The sequence below is a fragment of the Coniophora puteana genome (genome assembly GCF_000271625.1).
Source record: "Coniophora puteana RWD-64-598 SS2 unplaced genomic scaffold CONPUscaffold_2, whole genome shotgun sequence".
Classification (NCBI taxonomy): Eukaryota; Fungi; Basidiomycota; class Agaricomycetes; order Boletales; family Coniophoraceae; genus Coniophora; species Coniophora puteana.
This window is the reverse complement of record NW_006913054.1, coordinates 1,204,636-1,219,024: the sequence shown is the minus strand read 5'-3', so window position 1 is coordinate 1,219,024 and position 14,389 is coordinate 1,204,636. Positions and strand designations below refer to the sequence as shown.

At 52.6% G+C, this 14,389-nt stretch overlaps 7 protein-coding genes across 7 annotated transcripts; 5 read left to right on the top strand and 2 right to left on the bottom strand.

The window, feature by feature from the left end:
• Positions 1-78: 78 nt before the first annotated feature.
• CONPUDRAFT_97547 (ATP12-domain-containing protein) lies at positions 79-1,300 on the top strand. Its single transcript, XM_007766445.1, has 6 exons — positions 79-236; positions 289-497; positions 553-653; positions 708-901; positions 968-1,111; positions 1,186-1,300. The coding sequence occupies exons 1-6, from the start codon at positions 83-85 to the stop codon at positions 1,245-1,247; spliced, it is 864 nt and encodes a 287-aa protein (XP_007764635.1). The 5' UTR covers positions 79-82; the 3' UTR covers positions 1,248-1,300.
• A 1,050-nt stretch (positions 1,301-2,350) lies between these two features.
• Positions 2,351-2,629, top strand: CONPUDRAFT_42737 (uncharacterized protein; the record flags this gene model as incomplete). Its single annotated transcript, XM_007765792.1, has 1 exon — positions 2,351-2,629. A coding segment is annotated over one exon (279 nt), but the record flags the coding sequence as incomplete, so codon positions are not given.
• A 334-nt stretch (positions 2,630-2,963) lies between these two features.
• CONPUDRAFT_117353 (uncharacterized protein) lies at positions 2,964-3,978 on the top strand. Its single transcript, XM_007766444.1, has 5 exons — positions 2,964-3,129; positions 3,206-3,383; positions 3,442-3,496; positions 3,583-3,646; positions 3,718-3,978. The coding sequence occupies exons 1-5, from the start codon at positions 2,968-2,970 to the stop codon at positions 3,934-3,936; spliced, it is 678 nt and encodes a 225-aa protein (XP_007764634.1). The 5' UTR covers positions 2,964-2,967; the 3' UTR covers positions 3,937-3,978.
• A 163-nt stretch (positions 3,979-4,141) lies between these two features.
• On the top strand, positions 4,142-5,966 carry CONPUDRAFT_97541 (uncharacterized protein). The gene is made up of 7 exons (XM_007766443.1): positions 4,142-4,421; positions 4,510-4,576; positions 4,629-4,649; positions 4,712-4,858; positions 5,066-5,078; positions 5,139-5,585; positions 5,644-5,966. The coding sequence occupies exons 1-7, from the start codon at positions 4,273-4,275 to the stop codon at positions 5,808-5,810; spliced, it is 1,011 nt and encodes a 336-aa protein (XP_007764633.1). The 5' UTR covers positions 4,142-4,272; the 3' UTR covers positions 5,811-5,966.
• A 577-nt stretch (positions 5,967-6,543) lies between these two features.
• On the top strand, positions 6,544-7,267 carry CONPUDRAFT_69936 (uncharacterized protein; the record flags this gene model as incomplete). Its single annotated transcript, XM_007765976.1, has 4 exons — positions 6,544-6,687; positions 6,765-6,892; positions 6,956-7,031; positions 7,085-7,267. The coding sequence occupies 4 exons, from the start codon at positions 6,544-6,546 to the stop codon at positions 7,265-7,267; spliced, it is 531 nt and encodes a 176-aa protein (XP_007764166.1).
• On the bottom strand, positions 7,263-13,089 carry CONPUDRAFT_134834 (uncharacterized protein). Its single transcript, XM_007766442.1, has 8 exons — positions 12,776-13,089; positions 12,448-12,579; positions 11,552-12,395; positions 10,067-11,494; positions 8,184-10,009; positions 7,996-8,130; positions 7,728-7,935; positions 7,263-7,673 (listed from the first exon to the last, which is right to left on the bottom strand). Exons 1-8 carry the CDS (start codon positions 12,787-12,789, stop codon positions 7,476-7,478), a joined length of 4,785 nt encoding a protein of 1,594 aa, XP_007764632.1. The 5' UTR covers positions 12,790-13,089; the 3' UTR covers positions 7,263-7,475.
• Positions 13,090-13,348: 259 nt separating this feature from the next.
• CONPUDRAFT_117346 (ubiquitin-conjugating enzyme) lies at positions 13,349-14,366 on the bottom strand. The gene is made up of 10 exons (XM_007766441.1): positions 14,337-14,366; positions 14,270-14,282; positions 14,187-14,219; positions 14,077-14,139; positions 13,946-14,023; positions 13,814-13,891; positions 13,728-13,755; positions 13,605-13,675; positions 13,502-13,557; positions 13,349-13,447 (listed from the first exon to the last, which is right to left on the bottom strand). Exons 1-10 carry the CDS (start codon positions 14,348-14,350, stop codon positions 13,435-13,437), a joined length of 447 nt encoding a protein of 148 aa, XP_007764631.1. The 5' UTR covers positions 14,351-14,366; the 3' UTR covers positions 13,349-13,434.
• Between the last annotated feature and the right edge of the window lie 23 nt (positions 14,367-14,389).

Sequence of the window (14,389 nt, the reverse complement as noted above, 5' to 3'; positions counted from 1 at the left end):
ATGCGCCCACGTGACCAGGAAGCAAATAACCGCGTCGGAAGCCGGAACGGAATACCAGTCTCTTGACAAAGCTAGCAAAGAAATGCTGCTCACTGCACGGTTACAATACGCAAACACGCTTTCCAGGGCTTTGCCTGCTCGCCTCGCCGGGACAGAGTCACTTCGCGTTCATCTGGCCAGACGCTTCACCACCGCTCCTCCCACACATGATGGCCCTCCGGTTACAGAAACAAATCGTGCGCCGTATCCTTCACGTTCAAGCTCTAAGGCACTAACACCCCGTGGTAGGTGCTGAGACAACACTGAAACGCTTCTGGAAAACTGTTGGCGTCAAGAGGCAACAGGATGGCTTCACCGTGACATTGGACAGTCGCCCTATCAAGACCCCGGCTGGGAACACTTTGCTTCTTCCTACGAGCAAACAACTCGCCGCCTCGCTCATTGCATTCGAGTGGGAGAATCAGGAGACGGTGCTGAAACCCCATGCATTGCCCATGGTATGCCAAATCCTGCTTATCATTGTTTGGCCAACTCACCTAAACCATTGTACAGACGTCCATTGCCTCCAGGGCTATCGACTTCATGTCGGACAAAAACACTTGCGCTGAACTCCGCGCCTCTCTTTTGGACTACCTCCACACGGATACCATCTGGTATGCTTCCCTTCGGTGCTGAGCCAAACCCGTGGCTGAGCCTGTGATTTGCAGTTTCCAAAATGATGACCCGCCACAGCTCGTCGAGCTGCAGACCAAGTACTGGGACCCATTGCTGGACTGGGCACGCAAAACGTTCGACATAGACCTTCAAGTATCTTCGTCCATTCTGTTCAGTTCACAATCGGAAGAAACCGCGCGTAAACTTGGAGAAATCCTTGCCAAGATGGACCCTTGGGAACTCGCTGGTACGTTCCGCACCCGAGATTCTCTAAACGGCTCCGGACACTGATACCATATCCTCGGCCCCTTAGTCATGGAGCGTGCGACGTATACGACTAAGTCGTTCATCATATCCCTTGCACTTATCAAGGGGCACCTAACAGCTGAACAAGCTGCTCTTGCCTCACAAGTCGAGGTTGCCAGCCAAATTCAACGATGGGGCGAAGTCGAAGATTGTGAGTATCTTACCATTTCCTTAACTCGCCTTTTTGTCTGCCTTCCAAGACTCTCATTCATGCTTTGCTTGCAGCTCACGATGTCGATTTCCACGATGTTCGCCGACAGCTCGGCAGTGCCGCATGCCTTTTGTAGACGTTCCGTGATTGATGTCCACCTCAGACCACTCCCACTAGAGCTTTATTAATAAACTACATTCGCGTTTCTCACTGCACCCCGTATTTTGACCCGAATGTAGCTTCCCCACACTGGAGATTAACGTTTAGCGACTGGTGCTCCAATCATCCGCTGCTGACCGATTGCACAATGTTATGATAACCAACGCCGAGCACGATTTTCGGGGGCAAAGTGGTATGATTACGGCGTGTGTATACCTCTACATTCACGTGAAGGTCCCTATCAAGGCGAGACGATCTTGAGAACACCCTTAAGACCCTCCGCTTGCCATGGGCTCAAGATGTATTTGTGTACCCCGTTAATTGGCGCCGGGATGCTTGACACGGATCTTGCGGAGATGTGCTTTGACATATTCAGTACCTTTCATCTCGGTAACCCCGCCCATTCAGGTAAATGATCCTGAGTAGAATATCGGGCATTGTCCAACGGAGCATCGATTGCGATGACTTTCAGTCCGTCCACAATACCATACGTATCAGATAACCGAACGGAGAGGGCTATACCCCATTCTCAACCTGCTCGTCTTGTATGAGCCGTTAGTGGCAACAAGTCACCAAAGGCTGACTGAAGGTTCGTACACCGCCGGAGCCAGATAGGAAATGCTGGCAAAGTGGGTCCTTCCGTTACGGCATAAGCACCTTGAATCGAGCGGACAAGCTAACGGTGTTGATTGGAAGCTGGCATACGTGGTAATAACGATGGAACAAAAGGATCAAAACGCGCCGAGAACATGTCAGGTGGTCTTAATGACCGTCGCACCGTCGTGACAGAAGCATACATCAGAGGGTAAGAGGCTCGCAAAGACCCCTCACAAGATCGGAGACACGACTTTCCGTCGTGCGATGCGCCGAGAACGAGACCTGATTGGCGAACGGCGTGGTCAGAGCGAGGAGACGGGTAAAGTTTTGCAGCGGGACGACCCGCCGTACCGAGTATGCCGGGCCAATTTCGGGGATGTTCTCCAGGAGTATAAAGCTAGGGCTGCACTGAGCGTCAAGGGAAACGAACAACAAGTAGACCATCCTTCCCCAAGACCTATTTCCCAGATGAGCACTGTACCACTGGCAACATTCGATCCATTCGGGGTCCACCCCTTCACGAACACCTCTGGCGTCCTCCCCCCTGCTCCTCAGCCATCACAGTACCCACATATGGTCAGGCAGACACACGCAGGCAGCACTCACAGTAGCGGCACAGCACCAGATGGTCATAATCCCCAGTTTAAAAATACCACGTCTCTGAAAGCGCCTGCGCCGAAGCGAGCTACCAAGGTGTCGCAAAATCAGACCGCCCTACCGGTATGGGTGCCGTTCCGCCCAGAAACAGTGACACCAGAGTTGGAAGATGTGTTGAGAAAGGATCGAATCCAGAACTGGGACAGTATAGTCAGGACTGTCCAAGCCAATAGGAAGACGTGATGAGTGTCGATGCCAGACTAGGGAGGCTTGAATATGGAAGGATAGTCATGGGTGATGTCAAGACGAGTTGATGAGGCGTTTCCAGTGGAGAACGATAGGTGAAGGGAGGAAAGTGGAGGAAAGTGGAGGAAAGGAAGAAGTAAATGACTGGTTGGGGGCTGGCCCTTGTCTTATCCATATAGTTGACCTATGATGTAATTGCTCTACGTACCGCTTGGGAATCGGAGCTTGTATTTCACTACGATCGACTAACGTTGTTCATGGACCGCGACATCCAACCACCTCTGCTCCCGAACGTGCTATATACTCCATACTACTGCGAAGAGAACATATTTCTTTTGGCGGAACATTTTCTTCGGCAGGATCTTGTCCCACTCACCTGGGATGTTTATGTCGTATTTATTTCCAATCACACACAGACGGTCAGTATTGTGCTGAACACTTGTGATCGCGCCACAAGCGCTCTACTTTCAATGGCGAACATATTTTCTCTGTCAGGTGGCAGTCTGGAATCAACGCGTATCCCCATCGCCAGAGCTTCCCATAGTCTGGGACTACCACGTCGTCCTTGTCCTGAAAAGTCGGCGGACCAAAATCTCTAGCTCTGCCAACCTTGATGGTCAAACTTGGGTTTATGATTTGGACACGTTACTGAATGTCCCGTGTTCTTGGAAAGGTGCGAGAATATCCCAATGGTCTACTCGAATAAGGCGAGACTGGCGGCCGCCTGCTAGAATACACTGACAAGACGTTTCTGGACGAGGATTCAATTCTGCCGCGATATCACAGGTTTGTAAAAACAAGATCGCGAAAGCGATCTGTCTCTTCTTGTTGATGATCTGACCGCTCAACGGATATCTATCTCTGCTTTATAGCCTGTTCAGGGTCATTCCTGCAAAGGGTTTCTTGGACCACTTTGCCTCGGACAGATCGCACATGGTGAGCGAATGAGCTGCCCGATCCTGCGTGTCGTGTGAACGGCGAAGCTGAGATCTGAGGATGTTTTATAGCTAAAGACGAACTCCTCGGAAGTCCCACCTTGTTATCACCACTGCCCTCCTGCCTACCCAGCTTTGCGTGGACCGAAGGCTGTGGAAGGTGGGGTTGTGAATAATTTGATGAGCCACTTTGTCTCGATGGCACCATCGCTGGGGGTGTACGGGACGGTCATGAACTTAGACGAATTCGTACGATGGTGCCTTGAAACACCGTTAATTACATTTGATTAGTCCACAGTCAACTTGTCCATACCTTGCTCAAGTTACGTTTACTCGGCACGGTTTTCCTTCGCATATGAACTCATACCACAATTGCCACTAGATTGTGACTGTGACAAGGAAGAGTGGTTTGTGGCTGTGAGAGATTGTGACAGAGTGTGACAAGGTGCGTGCAGGCCCGAGGAAATGTGAGCGCGACGAGTGACGCGAGGGTGGACTGACCTGTACGTTACTACTGACGAGACTCAGTGGCCTTGGCCATCTCACTCAAAACTGACCTCAAGGACAGGCCATTCACGCTCGAAATCGCTTGCATCCTCTCCACTCCTTTCCAGTGCCACTTCTATCATGAACTCTGCTCCCTCGTCCTCTCTTTCGCTCAACGGTCGACTGCCCTCGGTCAATGGTAGCTCAGCCCTTTCCTCACCTCACCCCGACCACGACTATTCGTCGAGCCATGAATCAGCCCTCTTCTCCGCGCATAACGGATACACACAGTACGCTAGCTTTTGTCATGTTTACCGGTAACACGTCGGTCTGAGTCGCAATTACCATTTTCCTGTGTGTCTCCTCCCTTGACTCCAGAGTTCCCTATCATGTTCACAACGAGCAAATAGTACACCACCTCTATCACGCGGGTTTTCAGACTGGCGTGAGTTTTATCCTTGCGCCTTGAAAGGCACATCTGACCCGGTTGTTGCCAGAACTACTCAGACACTATACTCGTGAGTGCTTCGCATTAATTACTTCACTGGTCATTTGCAAACTTGTTCACTCATTGAACTAGCATGTACATCAAAGCGCTTATCGTTTACACGCTATCATGCTTTCACGCTCTCCGTATCTCGCGCACTTGATGTCAACGTCCCCACAGTCAGGTGGACAACGCGCGATATACGTCCAACTAGATCATGAACCCGAGGTCACTCAGGAGGTAAGTCACATTCATCTCCGGACCTAGCGGCCATGACTGTGTGCCTGGGTGCGAGACGTCCTTTTGCGGACCATGGTTTGGCTATGCGCAGATCTCCCCGTGGATTTGCTATGGCGCCCGGGCTCCGGTGCCGTAGACCAATTGTGCGGACGCCGCTGTGGCGGACCTTTGTTGTGTTACCGAGACTGACGCCCATGGTGTTTTTAGGGCTTTGCGATAGGTATTTGACCTTTTTTCCCGAGGGACTTGCTTCTCGCAGTATTGACACCAAGCAACGCAGCCCTTGGGTATCTGTATTCGCCTATCTCCTTGAGTCTGATCCGTCCGGAAAATGCGCGGGGTGTGCTTGCCGCTGGCTGTTTGCTGGGTGGCATGGATGATTTGTGCGCGTATGCGTTCGAAACGTGTCGGCGGTCGATCAGCGTGGAGAATATCGCACAATGGCTCGAGTTTACCGAGCACACTCCGTCTTCGTCAAATGGGTCGCCCAAATCCGAGATGTCGTCGACCTCTATATTCGGGCAGTATGCTCAGAGATTACGCGATGACGTATTCAACTATTTGGTGGTTATACTGCCAGTGGCGTTACACGTGAACGCAACCGCGCCAGTGGCTGAAGCTGAATCACCACAAGAGGCAAATGGACGCGACACATTGCTACGAGTCTTCTCCATGGTGCCTTTCGATCTGTTCAAGGCAGCAGTGGAGTCGCCAACGTTTCAGATTGGTGTGTAGGGTGATATGAACTGTTGCATGTGTTTCGCTGACTGATTACCGAATGACAGGGACTGATCAAGCCCGGTTCAAGTTTGCGAAGGATGCGATTGAACTCAGAAAAGGGCACGGGGCCGAGGAGACAGTGGTACTGGCGTTTGGAGGGGCACAGGGAGGTAGTGCAGTGCACGTCACGCGCAAACTGCGCAAGCGGCCACTGTGGAAGGTGAACTCGTGAGGGATTTGTCACTAGTGCTCTGTTGGCCGAATCGGGAGGATGGGGGGTTGGGAGTGGCAGCCCAGGTGGCGAATAGTGTTATGCTAATGTGGGTGTATAATGCGTAGTGTGTGTTGTTGTGCGATGATATACGTCTACAAATATAGTATCGTTTAGGTAAGATCAGATTGGGGAGATGAACCCAAGATGAATCGATGACGAATGGACTGCACGGATTCCGCCCCCGGAGCGTCGACCGAGCGAACGGCTCGGGTGAGCGGTTGTTGTGCAGTCTTCCAGTCTTCTGCAGGTTTGGTCGGATATTCAGATGAGACATGCTGGGAAGACGACATGTAAGGTTCTGAACTTTCCATTATTAGACTTTTAGCTGCCCAAGGTTTTGAATTTGACAGGGTGATCGAGGCGAGGTACGGGTGTTGTCATAGTCCGCGCGATTGAACGAGCGCAAGGTCACGTCTGTCCTGCCGCTCTCCGCTAGTGCTGCCCCTGTCCTTACGACGGCTCTACGGAACCTTTTTGACATTTTCTGCACACATCACATCCATCGTTCGCCTCTATCTCGGTCTCTCCGCCATCAGCGATAAGGTTTGCTTCTTGTGCGCCATACCCAATCTATCACGAAAGCGCCCGGCATCCAACTTGTCCTGTCAACCTGGCTCTCCATCCCCTCTGCATATATGAAGCCATGAAAAACCTCTAGCAGGCCCACACAACACGCCTCCCTTCTCCGGCCATGTCCATCGAGCCGTACGAGATCTTTTTCACAGGCAGAAACGACCCCCGCGATGGCTGTATTGTCATCGGCGAGGACGTCCGCCACGTCTTCTACGAATTCGACACAGAGGTCACCGACTACGCCGCCAACATGAAGACGACAGTCAGTGCCAACCTCGCCCACCCGCCGTCCTAACCACAGGCTTTCTGACCGCTTCCCAATGTCCCATCTTTCCACAGGTCCAGAGCGACCGGCAGCCGGTCGCCACCTTCGAATGGTCGATGGGTGGCAGAGAGTTCGGCCTCGCCACCATATACGACCGGTCGATCCCTATGACCCAGCTGGTCATGCCCACAGGCCAGCCAAAGTAAACAAGTGGCTGCCGTCTTGATCGCCGTTTTGCTGTGCTGACCGTGACCTTTTCTTCTAGCGCGCGAATGTTCACCTCCTTCGACGGACGCATTTACTCGTGGCGCCGAATGCAAGAAGATCCAAATTCATATGAAGTACCTGCGCCCTTGCAATCCATTGGACAAAAACTGATATTGGTATTCTATAGCTCATAGCAGCTCCGGGACATCAAATTGGCATTTTTCGACGGTTCGACCAGGAAACACCCGTCGGTCCATCCTGGGGAACGTTCCAATACATTTTTACCGACCCGATGCTTCTCCTGGAGTCTCTCATGGCTCTCAACCTCAATCGATGGCTCGACGGCACTTACGGTCTCGCTTCTGGCTGATTAAGCCGTTTCCGATTTCTTCTTTTTTGTGTATCATTCAACTGCATACCGTCCGCTTAACTATGGCATTCCCTTGTGTATTAGTACAATAATGGTATCAAGCGAGGAGTAAATTATCTATGATATCACAGCATTGACAACGAAAACAAAGACATAACTTCCGTGAAAGAGGAGGGGAAAGGAAAACAACATATTGTTAACGCAGATTTTAGGAGTTTCTTATCGCTCCGAGCATATGTTCAAGTTTCTCCTCAACGGTCCACTGCATCTCGGGATCTGAATGCAATGAGGAAGGTGTGGCGCGATCGGCAGGTAAGTTAGGAACAAAGTTGAAAGAGCCGGCGTCCATGCCCTGAGAAAGGTTCTCGATGAGGCGGCCAATCTGAGCTGACGAACTAAAATAAACCTGATGTGCCCTTAGCGTGAGGCTGCACCCATGCACAAAACGCGGGGAACTTACCTTGGTATCTGGGCGGTCTTTCCCTTGAGAGAGCCGTTTGCGAGAAAGGAAAGAAGAATTGCTGCCTTTTGATGCGGATTTGCCGTGTCCCTTGACAAAAACTTGGACGCCTTCTGTGTTGTCTCGCGTAGAGTACTCGGAGGCGAAGCTTGCTCTGCTTGCATACACCGACTCGGTATCTTCATCACGTAACCCATTAACAATAGACCTGTGACGCCGTAGGCGTTAACGTTAGTCTGCAATAGTCGCCGGCCAGGATCGTCCTTACCATATAGTTTCACCGTTAGCTTTCTCGATGACTTCAAGCGCCGGGCCCTCTTGCTGACCAAACCCTTCCGGTGCGTCGGAATTGGGGTCATACGCAACACTGGTATGCTTGCTATCACTCCCATACATATCATACCTGGGAGCACAATTCATAAGTGACGAGAAACAAGAGGGTAAATCATCACCCACAGGGAATCATATGCTGACCGCACCATGTCGGTCCGGACCTGCTGAGCCGGGGGTGCATGCAGCATGGTTTCTACCTGAGATGAAATAGACCCAGGCATGGCAGGCAAGGGAGGTGATTTGTCAGTCGAGAAGCGCCGGCCGGTGGCGGCCTTTGGTGGGGGTGGGGTAGGCGCCCGATCATGAACCGACCGCGCAGACTGAGCAGAGATCACACTACCCGTCTTACGGTGACGCTTTCCAGACTGAGAAGGCCTTCTGCTGACCTGTGCCAAGTCGCCCCTGGATGCCCGAAACTCGGATGGGAATATGAGCGTCCGTCTCACTACGGCTGCACCATCAGACTGGGCTCCGCTGCCTTCGCCCCCGGTGCGAATGACCACTCGCCGACTGGAACTGGGAGTGCCACGCGAGGAACCTTGATCCATGCTTTGACGCTCCCTGGAGACGCTTCCTTCAACAGGGGCGTTGGAATCAAGGAATCCGGGCGTGGGTGACCTTACGGTCGACTGACTTCGGGACAGAGAACTTCCAGCAGGTTTGGAAGCCACAGAGGCTGAGCGTGCAAGTAAGTTATTTATGTCTGCCGGTTTGAGACCGAGATGCAAGCCAGCTTCGAACAGCTGCTTCACCGCCTCGTCGTCACTTCGGGATGGAGAACCTTCAGAATGTTCTTCAAATGGCTGTGGGGTGGGAGACGCGAACTGAGAAGGCACGGGGCTGTTTCTCATCAGATTGTGCGTTGAGTCGGTACTCGGAAGAGGCGAATGGGTCGGGGTCATCTTTGGCGACCCAAAATCACTTGATTCTCCTCCACGAGTCTTCCGGAAACGCGTCATAAAGCCCTTGATCCCGGGGGAGGCGGAGGCAGGTGGAGAAGAAGCGTACGTGTTCGACCGACCTAGATCAGAGGCACCATTGGCAGGTGGTGGCCGTGAAAGCGGCAATGTGGGTCTGCGATAGACATTCGCAGATGCAGTCGGAGTTGGAGTAACTGGCGACACACTGGGATGCAAGTCCACAGGGAACGGCGTTATTTCCTCGCCATTCGGGGAAGGCTTTGCCCTCAGTGTTCCACGCAGCCTCCTGATTCTCTGCGTGATGCTTAAGGACGTCTGTGGGTTCGTAGGGTTCACGGGGCTCGTGCCAGATGGGGGTAGGGGAACGGTATCCACGCTCGCGGTTGCAGACACAAAGCGGGGTCCAGATATCTGGCTGGGGTCGATCCGTTTACGGGAAACCGAAACACTGGAGGCGTTAACGGTGTCAAACTTCTGGCGGATAGACGGACTCTTGTTGAGTGCGACCATCGCTGCGTCAGCTTTCCTTTGCACCTCCCTGACCAGCTCTGAATCCCTAACTCCCGGCTGGAGCACCTTGCCGCTAGTAAGCGACGCAGAGCGATGCATAGGCTGGGGAAACGACGTGAAGGTCTCGGTGGGCTCGCGCTCCAATCTCGGCCGCAGACTTGCGACATCCTCAACATCAGAGGACCCCCCTATCGCAGTCCCAGCAATCGGCGACCTCGGCTCAAGTGAGGATGGTGACGACACCTCTTCAGCGTTCTCCTCATCTGGCGCTTGAACCTCTGTCGCATCATTGCTGAAACCAAGGGCGCGTGCCAGGTCCCGATTTCGCCTGGTTGTGGGCGACACCTGAGCGGAACCAGTTTCGTCGGGCGTGTCAGTGTCGGCTTCAGCACATGATGGCTTCAAAGACGGATGGATGCTATCCACCATTGAATTCAGCAGGGCATTGACCTTGGCATTGTGATCTGGGGCTGGAGATCGACTACCTGGTGATGCCTGATTTGGTGCTGGACTCGCCACCTGGGACCAATGCATCGATGTCAGCGAACGAAATCATCAACATCGCAACAAACGCACCCTGTCTCTGCCGCCACTGACAGAGTAATTTGATTGGGATGTTGAAGGCCTTCGTCTCCTCAATGAATTGCTGCGCTCCCGTGTCTCCGGCTGGCTGGACTTCGTTAGAGCGGCATGGACAAGTTTCTCCTGGATCGCGGCGAAGTCGGACTTCGTCAAACCCGCACAGCGCCTGATGAATTCCTCAAAGTCGCCAACACTGCCATCCTGATTGCCATCCGAGATGGCCGAATTTGATCGATCAAGGTCATGCCACGCAGGCTGGTCGGTGCCGTTGTACAGAAGCAGCTCAAGGTTTAGCCCTTTTTTGTTCCCGTCTGAGGAGTGGTAGCTGGATCCGGTAGACTCAAGTGAGGAGCGAGACGAGTTCGTGAGTGGTGAGAAGGCGCCTGGGCCCGATAAACCATTAGAGAAATGAGATGAGGAGTTCTTGTGATGTGATTGAGAATATAACGGAGTGCCGTTTCCTGGGTTTGAGCTATTTTCAAACACAGGGAACGAGGGAGACGATGGGGTCTGGTACTGAGTGGGGGTCGGCGACCGGGCAGAGCGTTGGGACGAGTTTGCCGCATTCACGTCGACGCCCGAGATGCGAGAGGGTGAACGAACGCCAGATGCAGTAGAACTTTGAGAACTGTTCCAAGAGATAGAGCCAGAAGAGCTATGTCCTACAGAAGAATCTAGAGCAGCGGCCGATCGTCCCAAGCCACTGGGGGATTTGCCGCGTCCATGAGCTGGATCTTCCCTCACCCCGTTGGCCCGAGAAGTCTGGCTAGTCTCACTACCCTGGCGGCTGTGCATCGGGCTTGGCGACGACCGGGGTACATTCCATGTAATATTTGAAGGCGTTGCAGGCCTTGAATTGGGCCTTGAGGATACAGACATAGACTGGAAAGCAGAACCAGTGAGTGGTGAGACAGGACGGCGCCTCACCGTACCAGAATTGAAACCCGGTGAGTCCTCCGTCTCGTTTCCCCCTGACCGCTCGTTGGTTCTTGCGTTCTCTGGAGTAACCCGTCCATTGAGGCTGCGCCCCAGGTACGTGGCCGTGAGCGGGGTTGGGGGTGACGTAGGTCTGGGAGTGCTGCGGGAAGCATCTGACCCACGCCGCAACAACGTTGAAGAGAAGCTCGCCATGGCAAGCTGCGGCGGTTGACCATTCACACTGGGAATCGAGGGTGACGTCGCGCGGGGAGTGGTGGAGTGCGAACGTGAAAGATCGTCTTGGTCGAGTGTTGAGTCGCGAGGGGTCATCGGACGCGGCATACCCGGAATATATCCCGGGAGGCGAGGGCTCGGAGAACCTGCCCCCGACCTACCCAGAGAAACGGGTGAAAGGCGATGAGGTTCGAGTTCGACAGGCATATGTTTGTCAGACGTCATAGCAGTCCCCGCTTCCACTTCACTTGATGGAGACATAATCATCTGCTGTGACACGGTTCGGCTATGTCCACCTAAGCAACAAGAACAAAAGTGACCACATACTGGGTTGTCAGTGTCTGCCACGCCAGGCGTTTCACTCGACGAGAAGGCATGCCGAGGTGTTATTTGAGGCGTCCGGGGCATTAATATCTCATCCTCGGCTTCCTCCTCAATCTCTCTAATAACACGCTCCATCGCATATATCGACGTTCGCCTTATGTTTAGTTGGCCAAACGCCTGTGGCGAACCCGAGGTATCTGAGAACCCTGGTTGTAGAGACGAGTCCTCCGAGGACGAAAGGAGGGAGACCGAGCGTGCAACCGGTGTCTTCTCGTTCGCGTTCGAGTTTGGGCTTGACGGGACCGAGGAAACAAGGCCGCTGCTTTCTGGCGTCATGGGACGGGTGCTGTCGGAGTAGTTTGACGACTTCTCTCTCAGGCTATTACTGGAATCCGTCGGCGTGAGCGAATTGCCGGAGGCGCTATTTCCCCTACTTCGTTGTGAAGTCACACCTCGTAGGTAGTTATAATCTCTTAGTCGGCCGGATGAGAATAGGTTGTTACTATATCTCTTGGGAGAACGCGTACTCCGAGAAGAGTCAGACAAGGAGGAAGGGTAGGCGGAGGTGGTGGTGTTATTTGAGGTATTGGAGGCATGGGAGTTACGCTCGGGTTCGATGTCAGAACTTGGATTCTGGTCCGCGTTACGTTCGTTCGCACTCGAGGTCGATGAAGGTGCATTCTTCGAGCGAATCCGACTGAGCTTGTCGATCAACATGTCTTCTTCTTCCTCAGTGATTTGGTCAGCTAGCCCTTGTTCCCTTTGAGCCGCAAAGCGCGCCCTGAGGTGGTCTAGAGCTATTGGGTCGCCGTTGGCTGCACGCAAGACCGAGAATCGACGTGTCAGGCTACAACATTGTCATGAATGGTGGTAGGAATAGAAACGAGGCGTAGACTTACTCGGGTAAGATGAGGGAAGTGCGAAAGTCGCTTTCTGACGGAAGCTCGGGGAGGAAGTCTTGACCTTGATCTTCAAATGAGGCAGGGAAGATATCGAAGGCAGGGCCAGGCCTGGAGAAACCGGACTTTTTGCTGTAGGAGGGCGGGGATGAAGGGGAGGTAGGTATAATGTATAATGATGGGAAGCGAAGAACAATTAGGGAAGAAGTTCGAGTCGGAAGCGGTAAGTATATGGGAGTGCCGCCCAAGGCCAGGTGTTTTGAATGATTAAAGTAGGATGATGAGAGTGAGCATTGACATCTGCGGGGAGGGGGGCTAGACAGCGTACCGGAAACGATGCATACTGGGTGCCCTCGTTTTGACCACGTTCCAGCCACCAGAGTGTAGGGGATGAATGGCAGAACAAGGAAGGAGTGTGAGATTAGATTCAGAAAAGGAGAGACAACGTGTTAAACACGAGTTGTGTAGTTTACGAAAGGAATCAAATTGGGACTAGCAAGTCGGACTTGACGCCTCCATAGAACTCGGTCGTAGGCGTTGAGTCGGACGATGGTAGAGCCAGAGAGCGAGGCGCGCGACACGGAGAGATGATGGCGACAGTCAGGGCACGGTAATTGTAACCTTGCAAGCGAGCACGAAACGGAGCAGCGACAGGCGCACAAAACTCACCGCCCCGTCTTCATTTGCCTCCGTTCCCAATCCGGCAAAACATACCCCTCTCGCCACTTTGCTATCAGTTACTGAGCGTCAGCACGTCCGTCAAGCCGCCGGAATCACTCTCACGCTCTTCCGCAAGCTACACGTTATTAATCGCTCGTCTTTCGCCTGCCATCGCCGACCTCGCCACAATCAACGGTGATAACTAAGTCACCAATGTTACAGGCCTCGGCGTCGCAGTGGTGCTCATGTCAACTTAGTGTATGCCTCGAAATGATGTAATTACAGTGAATCTGGAAGTAGAGATATTCGACGATGCATGATCCTTGTTCAAGTTGCATACCTACAGTATGCTTGGTAATTAGTACAGCGACGTTAGTTGACCATGTCAACTCACTTCTTGGTGTAGTCTCTGGCTGTTGCCAAGAACTTTGGTTTATCCTCCTTCAGAAGCTGATTTCGTTGAGACATGATTTGGAGAGAATTATCGGTAGACTCACGGCTGCAATCTGTGGCTCAAACGGATCATCTGGACTTGGGTTGTTCACCTTCTCTTGGATGACTGCCAAGACTGAAAGCACGATTAGACTCGCGTTATTTAGCCCAGTGATCAAGAGACAGACCTGTCGAGAGCGTGACGGATGGCTTCCACTAGAAGAACTGATTTCAGAGGCACGCACAGCGTAAATGCACTTAGCCATGGCCGTACCTCGTCACGTAAAACTGGTACACAGATCTGCCCCTCTTCATTGATACCAGGGTGGTATATCTTTGTCTGGAAAGTGACCTGAGGCAAGGTGTTACTGGATAGGTGGTGGACCTGATGAGGGTCGTAACTTACTGTAGGAGCTTTGAATGGGAAGTTTGGTGGAAGTTCTAGCTTGAACTTGAATGTTCCCCCTTTGTACGGGCTATCAGACTGTAGGGAGTAAACGGGGGGCTTGATTTCATGATATGTCTGAATGTACTTACCGCGCCTGTGACGATGCAGTTCCACACAAAGATGTTGTCGTCCTCGGTCTCGACTTTGACACCCTTTGGATATGTGAGAAGAATATGAGTTGAAGTATTCAGAGACCTACGTCAATGGGGTTGCTGTTGATGTCCTTGAGTTCCTGTGGAACAAGTTACATCATGGAAGGGAGCCCGTGAGACTGCAGCTGACCTTCTGGATTCGTCTATCGAGCGCGTCAAGAAAACAAGTTATGCGATAGATTTAAAGAGATGCGTACCGTAGTGCAGTCATGATGAAGGCTTGAGGTTGTAAGTAAGAGACAATGACCGC

What these genes read in the sequence shown, in the direction of transcription:
- CONPUDRAFT_97547 (XM_007766445.1), top strand. Translation starts at nt 83, where the DNA reads ATGCTGCTCACTGCACGGTTACAATACGCAAACACGCTTTCCAGGGCT. An exon ending in TCCGGTTACAGAAACAAATC is followed by an intron (nt 237 to 288) that starts GTGCGCCGTATC and finishes ACCCCGTGGTAG; the next exon opens with GTGCTGAGACAACACTGAAA. An exon ending in GGACCCTTGGGAACTCGCTG is followed by an intron (nt 902 to 967) that starts GTACGTTCCGCA and finishes TCGGCCCCTTAG; the next exon opens with TCATGGAGCGTGCGACGTAT.
- CONPUDRAFT_117353 (XM_007766444.1), top strand. Translation starts at nt 2,968, where the DNA reads ATGGACCGCGACATCCAACCACCTCTGCTCCCGAACGTGCTATATACT. An exon ending in TGTCCCGTGTTCTTGGAAAG is followed by an intron (nt 3,384 to 3,441) that starts GTGCGAGAATAT and finishes GCCGCCTGCTAG; the next exon opens with AATACACTGACAAGACGTTT. An exon ending in CCTCGGACAGATCGCACATG is followed by an intron (nt 3,647 to 3,717) that starts GTGAGCGAATGA and finishes GATGTTTTATAG; the next exon opens with CTAAAGACGAACTCCTCGGA.
- CONPUDRAFT_97541 (XM_007766443.1), top strand. Translation starts at nt 4,273, where the DNA reads ATGAACTCTGCTCCCTCGTCCTCTCTTTCGCTCAACGGTCGACTGCCC. An exon ending in GCGCATAACGGATACACACA is followed by an intron (nt 4,422 to 4,509) that starts GTACGCTAGCTT and finishes CCTTGACTCCAG; the next exon opens with AGTTCCCTATCATGTTCACA. An exon ending in ACTACTCAGACACTATACTC is followed by an intron (nt 4,650 to 4,711) that starts GTGAGTGCTTCG and finishes TCATTGAACTAG; the next exon opens with CATGTACATCAAAGCGCTTA.
- CONPUDRAFT_134834 (XM_007766442.1), bottom strand. An exon ending in TCAGTGGCGGCAGAGACAGG is followed by an intron (nt 10,010 to 10,066) that starts GTGCGTTTGTTG and finishes CATTGGTCCCAG; the next exon opens with GTGGCGAGTCCAGCACCAAA. An exon ending in GCTAACGGTGAAACTATATG is followed by an intron (nt 7,936 to 7,995) that starts GTAAGGACGATC and finishes ACGGCGTCACAG; the next exon opens with GTCTATTGTTAATGGGTTAC.
- CONPUDRAFT_117346 (XM_007766441.1), bottom strand. An exon ending in TACCAGTTTTACGTGACGAG is followed by an intron (nt 13,756 to 13,813) that starts GTACGGCCATGG and finishes CAGTTCTTCTAG; the next exon opens with TGGAAGCCATCCGTCACGCT. An exon ending in TTGAGCCACAGATTGCAGCC is followed by an intron (nt 13,558 to 13,604) that starts GTGAGTCTACCG and finishes CAACGAAATCAG; the next exon opens with CTTCTGAAGGAGGATAAACC.